Source organism: Callorhinchus milii, unplaced genomic scaffold, assembly GCF_018977255.1.
Source record: "Callorhinchus milii isolate IMCB2004 unplaced genomic scaffold, IMCB_Cmil_1.0 Scaffold7, whole genome shotgun sequence".
Lineage (NCBI taxonomy): Eukaryota > Metazoa > Chordata > Chondrichthyes > Chimaeriformes > Callorhinchidae > Callorhinchus > Callorhinchus milii.
The window spans coordinates 7,791,371-7,801,781 of record NW_024704748.1 but is presented as its reverse complement, the minus strand read 5'-3'; the positions used below and the strand labels follow the sequence as shown (position 1 = coordinate 7,801,781).

Genomic DNA, 10,411 nt, shown 5'->3' with positions numbered 1-10,411 from the left:
GGTCGGAGAGGTAGGAGGGAGCAAGGCCGTGAATGGCCTTGTAGGTGAGGATGAGGATCTTGAATTCGATCCTCTGGGGGATGGGGAGCCAGTGGAGGCGAGCAAGGGTGGGTGTGATGTGGTCCGAAGCCTGGTGCGGGACAGTACACGAGCTGCAGAGTTCTGAATGACCTGCAGCTTGTGGAGGGAGGTGCGGGAAGGCCGGCGAGGAGAGAGTTCCCATAGTCCAGCCTTGAGGTGATAAAGGCGTGGACCAGAGTTTCAGCAGCGTGAGGGGTGAGGTAGTGCCGTAGTCTGGCGATGTTTCGGAGGTGATGGAAGGCGGTGCCAGTTGTGGCGCGGATATGAGGAAGAAATAATAATCCTTGCACTTGATGCAGCACCAAGAACATTGAAATGCTTCCCAGGTAACTGCTACAAATGTAGCGATCAATATATACATAGCAAATTCCCATAAGATGAACGATCAGTCTGTCTGGAGGATTGATGACTAGTAAAAACTCCCTTTTCCTTTCCACTAGTGTCACTGGATCTTTGATGTCCAGCTGAACAGGTAGATGGACCTCAATTTGACTTCTCATCGCTAGGAAAGCACTTCCAACAATCCAGCAGAGTGAAGTATCAGCCTGGACTGTGAGCTCAAAGTCCTAACAGATTAATCCTTACACTTGGTATAACACCTTTCACATTGGGGGGACGTCCCAAACACGTTCAAATGAGATGGATTGTTGGATCCAATTGAGCCAGCGTTTTAGGATTATTTCAGTAAAGACATTTAAGGAATGTTTTGCAAAGCAACATTTTTGTCCATCAGTTAGCATTCAGTCACAGAACAAAATCTCAAAAGTTTCTTCATGACTATCTTTGAGGCTGATCCCGTGACTTGCTATTTGATATTAACTTTGTAACCGAAGAAGCGAACTGCAAGCACAAACAGTGCTCACGCGATTCTATGTCATCAGCAAAACATGATCACAGTAATCCAGTGCTGAGTAGCACTCTTGACCAGACGATTGTGGGTTCAAGTTCATCACCAAGTCTTCAGATCCCAATCTAAACTGCGATTCCAATGCAACGGTGAGCAAGCACTTCTTTGTTAGATGTGAGTCAGCTGGTGGGAGATGTTAACCTGAAGATTTAGCACATTTCACTTTGGGAGGATGTGTCAAAGCATTTCAAAGGATATACTGTAAAGAGTAGTGGCCGTGAATTTTAAAAGGCAAATGCAACCATCGATTTGCACATACAGTAGCAATGTCTCAAAAACAGCCGTCAAATGACTGACCTTTTCTTTTTATGTTGGGTTATTGGCCAGGACACCGAGAAAAACTCTTTGGGAGTTTTGAGATTGTACAATCTTGAACGTCCACCTGAACAGGCAGACGGGATTTCAGTTTAACAGCTCACGTGAGAGACAGCACCTCTGACAGTGCAGCATGCCTGTAATGTTGCACTGTAGTGTCAGCCTAGACTAGGTGTGTTCCAAGTCCTGATATGGGACTTCAACACATGCTCTTCTATGTCATAAGCGAGAGTACGACCAACTGAGTCAGGATGACACCCAATGTACGTCATAACAGTCTGCCATGAGCTAGCCTTGGTCTTTTTGCATAAGCCTTCAACTAGATTGGGCTGACATTCCACGTCATTATTCAGAGAACCCTGCATTGTTACAGGGGCTGTCTTTCAGTCGAGATGTTAAACTGTCTGGTAAGTCTGGAAGTCTGGAAGTCTGTCTGTCTTCCTCTGGTGGATGTTAATGATCCCAAAGCAATATTCGAGAACAGAACAGAGTTTCTCCCTGACCAACGCTCCTCCAGAGAAAATAAAATCACTCCATCCCTGATCATTAATTTCACGACTGTTTGTGTGACATTGCTGTGGGTAAATTGTGATAAGTGATAAGGTGTTATAAAAGAGCACATTTTTTTTATTGACAGGTATTGAAGCATATTGACACACTAATAAGATGTTCAAATATGCAGTTGGCTGTTTTTCACCAACAGAGGGTGCCAGCAGCTAACGCAAATGTCTATCAGCAACATTGATTGCTCTCCAGCACACCAGCATTTTCAGACAGTACAGTAAAACCCGAATAACTCTGATCCGTATAAATCGTATAATCGCCTAAATTGTCTATATGCCCATATCCAGTTCAAGATTTGTATTCTATGCAAGTTTGACATAAATCATACTTTGTATAAGTCATATTATAAAAAACAATAATATAATTGGTCACTTCAATCCACGACTGTTTGTGGGATACTGCTGTGCGCAATTGGCTGGCGCATTTCACCCACAAATATACAATCAATTCACTTCACAGTAAATTCTGTGAAGCGCTTTGAGATGTCTAGAAGACGTGAAAAGCGCTATATCAAAATGCAAGGGTAATTATTATTATTTATTATTATAAATGTATGATCGCAACCTATTTAAAGTTTACTGTATAGGAGTTACCCATGGGATGGGTCACTGAAATGTGTGCATTGACCAAAAGTGACACAGACTGTAATTTGTAGGGATGCAAGATAGCAATGTGAAAGGTTACCTACTACAGCAGTAAGAAGGACCTCCAATTCCATAGTGTTCACGACAGACCAGTCACCCACTACAGAAGGTAATAACTGTAAGAGCAATCGCATATGTAAGATTTGCAGAAGTTAGAGTTTATCAAGATCTCATAACACCACCAAGAGGGTTTCTCTCTCCCAGTGTCCTGGCAAACAATCCCCCAAATAAAATTGGTCACTCGCTGCATGGCTGTTTGTGGGACATTGCTGTGTGCAATTGGTTGCCATGTTTCACCAACAAAATACACAGGTCAATCCACTTTACAGTATATCCTGTGAAGCACTTTGAGACGTCGTGGTTATTAATAATTACTACTTAAATACGACATTTTCACAAGCCTTGAAGCCCCCTCCATTAAATAACATGTTTAATATTAATTAGTGGTAATAATGAATAAATATTAAATACTCCCCCCACAAAATATAATCAACCAACTTCACAATATATCCTGAGAAGCGCTTTGAAACGTCTCGATGTCGTGATATTCAAGGCGCTGTATTAAACGCAAGGATTATTAGTGCAGTATTACCAATAATAATAAGTGATTTTTTTATTAAAAAACATGAAATACCAGACATAGAGTGTGGGTATGTATATATAATATATATATATTTATAGCATTATATATATGTATATATATATATATATTCTGCAACACCATCAAGTTGCAGATGGTTTGGTATATAAAATGCAAGAGATTGCACGGCTGTGTGTCAGTGTGATATCTCAGGGTAACAAACAGGGGCTGTGGTGACGAGTTGGTGCAAGTGCTCCATCTATCAGCAGTTACAGTGTATCCGGAAGGGGAGGGTGACAGCAGGAGCCACAGCATCGCTCAGCGGACAGGTCCCTGCACTCGGCAGCCTCTCGCTGTGAGTACTGAGCCGGGGGGGGTGGTGGGTGGGGGGGGGGGGGGGTTTGCAATAACAAAGAGAAGCTTGTGGTTTGTTGGGGTTGCAATGCAAGGGTCGCTTGCAGGTTGGAGGGTTTGCAATATCCACGGCAGTGTGTGTGTGTGTGTGTGTGTAAGGGGGGAGGTGGGGGTTGCAATGGTACAGGAAGCTTGTGGTATTGTTGGGGTGGGGGTTGTAATCAGGAGGGAAGGTTGGAGGGGGTGGGGTGTAATCTGGGCAGGAGCTTGGGTGGGAGGTGGGTATATGGAGAGAAGTTTCAGCCTCTCTGCTCCCACCCTCTGGAACTCCATTCCCACAGTCCCTTTGCCTCACCTCCTCACTTGCATCCTCCAAGGCCCGTCTCAAGACCCTCCTTGCCATCCTCCTGCAACCCCACCCCACCCCCACACTCTCCCTGCCCTCCACCTCTCCTGATCCCAGTCCTCTGCTCGGGTCCAAATCGCTGGCACCTTGGGACATCCTCCCGACGTGAAAGGCGCTTTATCAAATGTAACTTGTCGTGGGGGGAAAATATACCTTGGTTGCTTTTGCATTTGGCTTACTTGTTTACTGTGGGACAGATTGCCAAACCACTGAGTAACCAGCACTGCATTAACTTAATTATTATATTAAGACAATACAGTATTACTGTATTGTCTCACTCTCACACACACCCTCACCTTAAACCCACTCCTTCCGTTGTTCCATTGATAAATCACTCCCACACACATACCTCTGTTTACCTACAGTAAGTAGGAATCCGCTTGTTAGACGATTGGCAAATCGCTTTTCCGGGGGTATTAATGCCTTCAAAATAATAATAATAATAAAGTGGTCACTCAATCCACGACTGTTGTGGGATGTCGCATCTCAAAGTACTTCACAGAATATATTGTAAAGTGGATTGACTGTTTATTTTGTGGGCAAAACGTGCCAGGCAGTTGCGCACAGCAATGTCCCACAAACAGTCATGGATTGAGTGACCCAATTTTTTTTCAGGGATTATTACCCCCTGAAAACAATCCACCAATTGAGTAACAATTTACTGCTAGGTAAACTAGTGGAGTAAATAAATTTGCCTAAGGTTTTGCTCCAGCCGGGACTCGAACCCGGGTGCTCTCGCTTACGAAACAGTAGGTGAGTTTGTACCAGCTCAAACACAATGGGGGTGAAGAGGAAAGGAAAGCAGGAGAATGGGATTAGAGTAGGTAATTTTGATAGGGAAAGATACATGGACCCGATTGGGAAAGAGCAAGTGGGGGCGGGATGTTGTTGTTTGGCGAGGGGAGGGAATTTTGTGGGATTACGGTGGATTGGTACAGTAGAGGGGAACTAGCATTAGCACAGATGAAATGGAGCAGAGCAATGGAATGGGATTAAAGTGATTGGGTGCAATAGGATTTGATGGTATCAGTACAAACAAGTTGGGGAAATAGCAAAAGGAATGGGTTAGATACATGGATACAGCGGGGAAGTTAGGATCATCAGAGACGTGATAGGCCAAATGGCCTCTTTATGAACTGTAAACATTCTATGATTTTATAATGGATACAAGATGTATTGAAATTGCTGGTTTATATATAGACTGGACAGATGATTTAGAGTTACAAGGAAAGGACTATTAAACGCCTTGGACAGAATAGTATCCTTCATCAAGGACATGAAGTGAGTGTGCTGATCATCTCTAGCACAAAGATGGAGTAAAACAAGGACCGCTGAAGGGATTGACTGTGTGTTTTGTGGGCAAAACGCGGCAGCTAATTGCGCACAGCAATGTCCCACAAACAGCCACAGAGTGAGTGACCAATATTTTTGGGGGGATTGTTGGCCAGGACACCGGGAGAGAGAAACTCTCTTCTCTTTTTACCAAGGGATCTTTAATAACCACCTGAACAGGCAGATGGGACTTCGGTTTAACGTCACATCCGAAAAGGACAGCATCTTCTGCAATGCAACACCCCCCCCCCCCCGTACTACATTGGAGTGTCAGCTTAGACTATGTGGTTCCAAGTCCTGACGTGGGGCTTGAACCTACAACCTTTTGACTTAGAGGCAAGAGTGCTTACCACTGAGCCAGACTGACACACAACATGCATGGTTGACACTTTTTGCATGTTAAATAATCTGATTGCAGCAAAAAAAAAGTTTTTTTTTGTTGGGGCAAGTTGCTAGTAACCTTGAAGGGTGTGTGGGAGGAAGTTACACAAGCAACAAGTACAAAGATGAAGGGTCGCTGTTTTGCTTCAGAACTAATGTTTTTGTCTTGACCCTGGACTTATAACAGTGTCTTGTCTTTAGGTTTTAACCTGCTCATTCTTTGCCTGTTGGAAGCATGGCACTAGACAAACTTATTCACAAATCGTTGACTGAGTTTGTTCACCTGTACGTCCCTGGTGCTGACCTCAGGTGGGTGATAACAATGATAATCCTTACACTTGGCACACACGCCATATCACAAGGTGTCTCAAAGCACTTCACAGTATTTAGTATTTTACAGGATTTAAAATGTAGTGACTGTGTATTTTGTAGGCGAGTGTGGTTGATTGTTAAAACTGGAGTTAACATCACTCCTTCCTCTTTATAATGATAATAATAATCCTTGCATTTGATCTAGCGCCTTATCACGTCTCAAAGCGCTTCACAGAATATACTGTAAAGTGGACTGTCTGTACTTTGCGGGTGAAATCTTTATTGAGCATGCGTGAGATACTTAGCGACGATCGATCGGTTGGAGATTCCCTGGTCTAATGTAACCAGATTATGAATTGCCTTCTGTGACGTATTGTCTATATGTTGCTCTGAGAGTGTGCTGCCAGTGGGCTAACTTTGCCTGGCCTTGTGTTTTGTGTTTGTATGTGCGTCATCAGTGTGGTAGATGAGGTGGTGCTCTCCTACATCACGGGGGTGCTGGAGGAACTCGGCTCCCCATACTGCTCTGAAGAGAACTTCGACGTGGAAATGTTTGTGGAAATGATGGAGGCTTACGTCCCAGGCTTTGCGGAGATCAGCAGGTAGGATGTCTCTTCTGTTTGCAACTTTTTAATCAGGCGAGTGCCCTAACAGGGAGCTCTCTGCTCTTAATCCCATTCACCCGTTCTTTCCCCATCATGTCTGTGCTGCTGCTCACTCTCCCAAAGGAGCTCTCTACTCTCACCCCGACTCCCTGCTGTGCCTTTAAATCTTTCAAGAGGGGAAAAGGATGTGGCAGACACTAGGATAAACACTCTTCTCTACAAATAGTGTCCTGGGAATTTTAATGTCCTCTTGTTAAAAGAAGATGGAACCTTGGTTAAATGTGAAATGCTTCAATCGGACAGTTTGTTCCAGCGATGGTGAGAGACTTCCTCAGATGACTCTTGCACATGGTCCCACGGTGAACTAATTATTGGGGTCAATAGGAGAGAGCAAGTCCCTTAGCTTCTGCCTCAGTGAAAAAGAGAAGGAAGGAAGCAGAGGGTTGATTTGTCCTACAGCCAACGTATGAGACTGGTCACCCACTCCATGACTGTTTGTTGGACGTTGCTTGTGTGCAAACTGGCTGTCACTCTTTGCCCACAAAATACAGTCACTCCACTTTACGGTATAATCTGTGAAGCACTTTGAGACATCTCAACAACACAATAAGGTGCTATATCAAATACAAGGATTATTATAATTATTTATTATTTAGCGCTATAGTCTTCTAAATAGAAGCGCTTTGAGACTTCAAAATAACTTGATGAGGCACTTATATCAAATGTAAGTATTATTATTTCATAGGAGATTTTGTGGGATTTACTGTAAAGTGTGATGGCTGTAATTATAGACATATACTTCACAAAGTGAAAAGACAGTTACTTCTTAACCTGGCATTTCTTTAAAAGGAAGTAAACGCTGTTTGTTGGCTGTGTTTTCCAGTGTCACGGTCTGCGAAATGATGTTCGATTTGGCGGCTCAGCTGAACGAAGCCCGTAACAAAGGTAAGATTGTGACATGGTTACTGCTAATAATAATGCAAGTAATTATTATAATTATTACTGTAGGTAAGTCATTACCCTGTACAGTAATTCCTGTGTGAAAAGTTTCAATGGCTCCAGGCTTGTGCTCCACTGGTTTGATCATCCGTCCGTGTTGAGTTTGCTCATTTACAGTACAGCACAACTCACATCAGTCGTATCAGTCGGGACCATAACTTTTAATATGATTTACGCGAAGTCTGAGTTGCAGGTAAACTTGTACAAGTCGTATAAAATGCGATTTTATTAATAATCTACACTGCACATGCGCAATTCAATGCATCTGGTTTGGTTGACAGGCCGAGACTATGTTTCCCCCGATTCAATGCATCATGACCTGTCGCCACATGCGTACTTGCCGGCAAGCGTTGGATTGCGGGAAACAAAGTTCTTCTGCGCATGCGTTGATGGATCAGGACTGCGTTTCTTGTGTTTCAATTGCAGCCGGTAAGTGTGGGAGTAATGGATGGTAGGGGAGCGGCATTAGGAGGTGATCGATACAAGTCGTGCAAAAAAAATCTTAAGTAGTTTTGATACGAAACGGAAGAATGCACGGCCTAGGTAATTATACGATTGATAAAGATAAGATTTATGCGAGTTTTACTGTATCAGTCTCACGCAATCGCAAACACTTCAGATTCCAGATCAGAAGGTTGTGGGTTCAAGCCCCATGTCAGGGATCTTGAGCTCACAGTCTAGGCTGGCACTCCAGTACAGTGCTGAGGGAAGCACTGCATTATCAGAGGTACTGTCCTTCAGATGAAACATTAAACCGAGGTTCCTGTCTGGCTGTACGGGTGAACAATAAAGATTCCACGGAAACTACTTGAAAAGAGAAGGGAGTTTCTCTCCTGATGTCCTGGGGAACAATCCCCCAAATAAAATTGGTCACTCACTCCGTGGTTACAATGTGCAAAATTGCCTCATTCGCCTACACAATAGTCAAAGTAAATCCTGTGAAGAGCTTTGGGATGTCTCAACACGAGATAATGCGTGGTATTACATGCATTGGTATTATTACTGTAGGTAATTCCCTGTGAAGCTCTTTGAGATGTTTTGACATGAAAAGCTCAATATCAAGTTGCAAGGATTATCATCTTAGGTGGGGAGGCAGGAGGGGGAGGCACGGCAGTTGTTCATTGCCTTGGGCTGGGTAGGAAGAGTATTGGTGGTGGTGGTGGTAGTAAGATCAGCCAGATTTCTTGAATGATATCCACCGATCCCTGCTTGAAAATGGTTCTAAAAATAGTCCTTGAATTTGGTATTAGTGTCAAACAGGAGGACGACTCAAAGCGCATCACAAGGATATACTGTGAAATGTAGTCGCTGTGTATTTGTAGGAGAACCAGCAGCACATCGCGTACAAACAGCTGTGAGTCTCAGGTGAGGACAGAATCGGGCTTGTTTTATTAAAGGTCGCAGGGCAGCGAACATAGAGTGGGATGAGATTGAGCGGCTGTTGGGGAAAAAAACTCAAGTGTAGATACATTGCAGCCTCTCTCCTGTGTGGTGGAACTCTGCCACACAGTCAGACAGCGCGCCCTCACTCTCTGCCTGTGGCTCATGTGCATGGTGGTGGGGGGGAATGATCACTCAGGCGAGTTGGGGTTTTTTGGTCCACTGGGTGTCTGATACCTACTGAAACCCATCACCATGCTTAGAGTATCAAACCCAAACTGAGAATTCCACATACGTACACCAGCTGCACTCAGAAATTCCAGATCTAGAATGGGATGCGCACTCTCTCCCCAGAGGAACGTATCCTGCTTACCTAATTCCAGAAAAAATTAGGCACAGGTCGGCAAGAGCCAAGGCTTGGGGACCCCACATTTTGCATTGGGGTAACTGCTGGAGTCTAACCAGCTAAAACCAAGTAGCTTGCCATTGAGAGCACTGCCTGGTAAGCTTTCCCACTGATTTTCCAGCTAAGACCACCCTACCCGTTAGGGCTTCGCTAGGCAGGGTTAACAGGAGCTGAGTGGGATGAATCGGGCGAAGTAGCGGAGGGAGCCTGTGGTGTCGTTAGCCCAGCACGTGTGACTGCCTTCAGGGGTGTCTGGAGAAGGAAGAGATTGTGCAGTAAATGTCACCGGCTAACATTTAGAGGGCACAGAGGCATAAGCACCAACTCTGTCTAATTACTCAAAGCCACAATTTTACTCTCAGCAGTAAATTGCCTTTATGGTCTCTTTTATCACTCACCATGTTCCTATGGATCTGAGAATACAGTGACATTTAAAATAAATGCATTCTCGGTGACGGCTAGAATAAAAGAAATCGTGGGGTTTATGAATCGAAACATCAGTGGGAGTTTTCAAAAGGCTGTTCATTTTATTTTTATTGCTCATAATTTCACAGACCTTGCTGCAGGTTATAAATTAAGTCTTCCGTGACAGAATACTCTTCTTTACTTGTTTTCCCAAAAACCACACCAGTGGGTTTTTGAAAGGTGGACGGGACCCCCAATTTTGGGTGAACATTTAGGTGCGTAGCCACTTTTGGTGATTCCTTTTATTTTCGGACCTCATTATTAATTTAGGTGCTGCTCTGCCTTGTGATTTGAGGGCTATGGATTGCTGTTTCAAAGAAAGCTGATAGCTTTCTCCCTGTTATCCTCCTATTCCCAATATGAGGTGCCGTCCTTCAGATAATAATAATCCTTGTATTTTATATAGCGCCGTATCAAGTTATCTCAAAGTGCTTCACATGATACAACAATTTGCATTTACATAGTGCCCTTTACGCAGGATAGCGTCCATAGAGCTTTGAATATACTGTAAAGTGGATTGACTGTATCTAGTGAGCGAAATGTACAGCCAGTTTGAGTACAGTAGTGACCCACAAACAGTCTTAGAGTGAGTGATCCATTTTATTTGTCGGTCAGAACACCGAGAGAGAGAAACTCTCTTCCTCTTTTGAATAGGGCCATGGGATCTTTAACATCCACCT

The 10,411-nt window shown here is 43.9% G+C and overlaps 2 protein-coding genes across 3 annotated transcripts in view; one reads left to right on the top strand and one right to left on the bottom strand.

The window, feature by feature from the left end:
- Positions 1–1,030: 1,030 nt before the first annotated feature.
- cuedc2 (CUE domain containing 2) overlaps positions 1,031–10,411 on the top strand; it is a 22,268-nt gene continuing 12,887 nt past the window's right edge. The window contains exons 1-4 of one of the 2 annotated variants that reach the window (XM_042336997.1): positions 1,031–1,077; positions 5,766–5,873; positions 6,335–6,478; positions 7,365–7,426. In XM_042336997.1, coding sequence (XP_042192931.1) covers positions 5,800–5,873; positions 6,335–6,478; positions 7,365–7,426 — 280 coding nt within the window. In that variant the 5' untranslated portion in view covers positions 1,031–1,077; positions 5,766–5,799. Of the gene's footprint in view, positions 1,078–3,358; positions 3,447–5,765; positions 5,874–6,334; positions 6,479–7,364; positions 7,427–10,411 lie in introns of those variants that run through there. The other variant, XM_042336996.1, reaches the window with a different exon arrangement.
- fbxl15 (F-box and leucine-rich repeat protein 15) overlaps positions 9,466–10,411 on the bottom strand; it is a 19,825-nt gene continuing 18,879 nt past the window's right edge. Inside the window, exon 5 of the mRNA XM_007899417.2 lies at positions 9,466–9,518. The gene's annotated coding sequence lies outside the window, so the exon portion shown is untranslated. The remainder of the gene's footprint in view (positions 9,519–10,411) is intronic.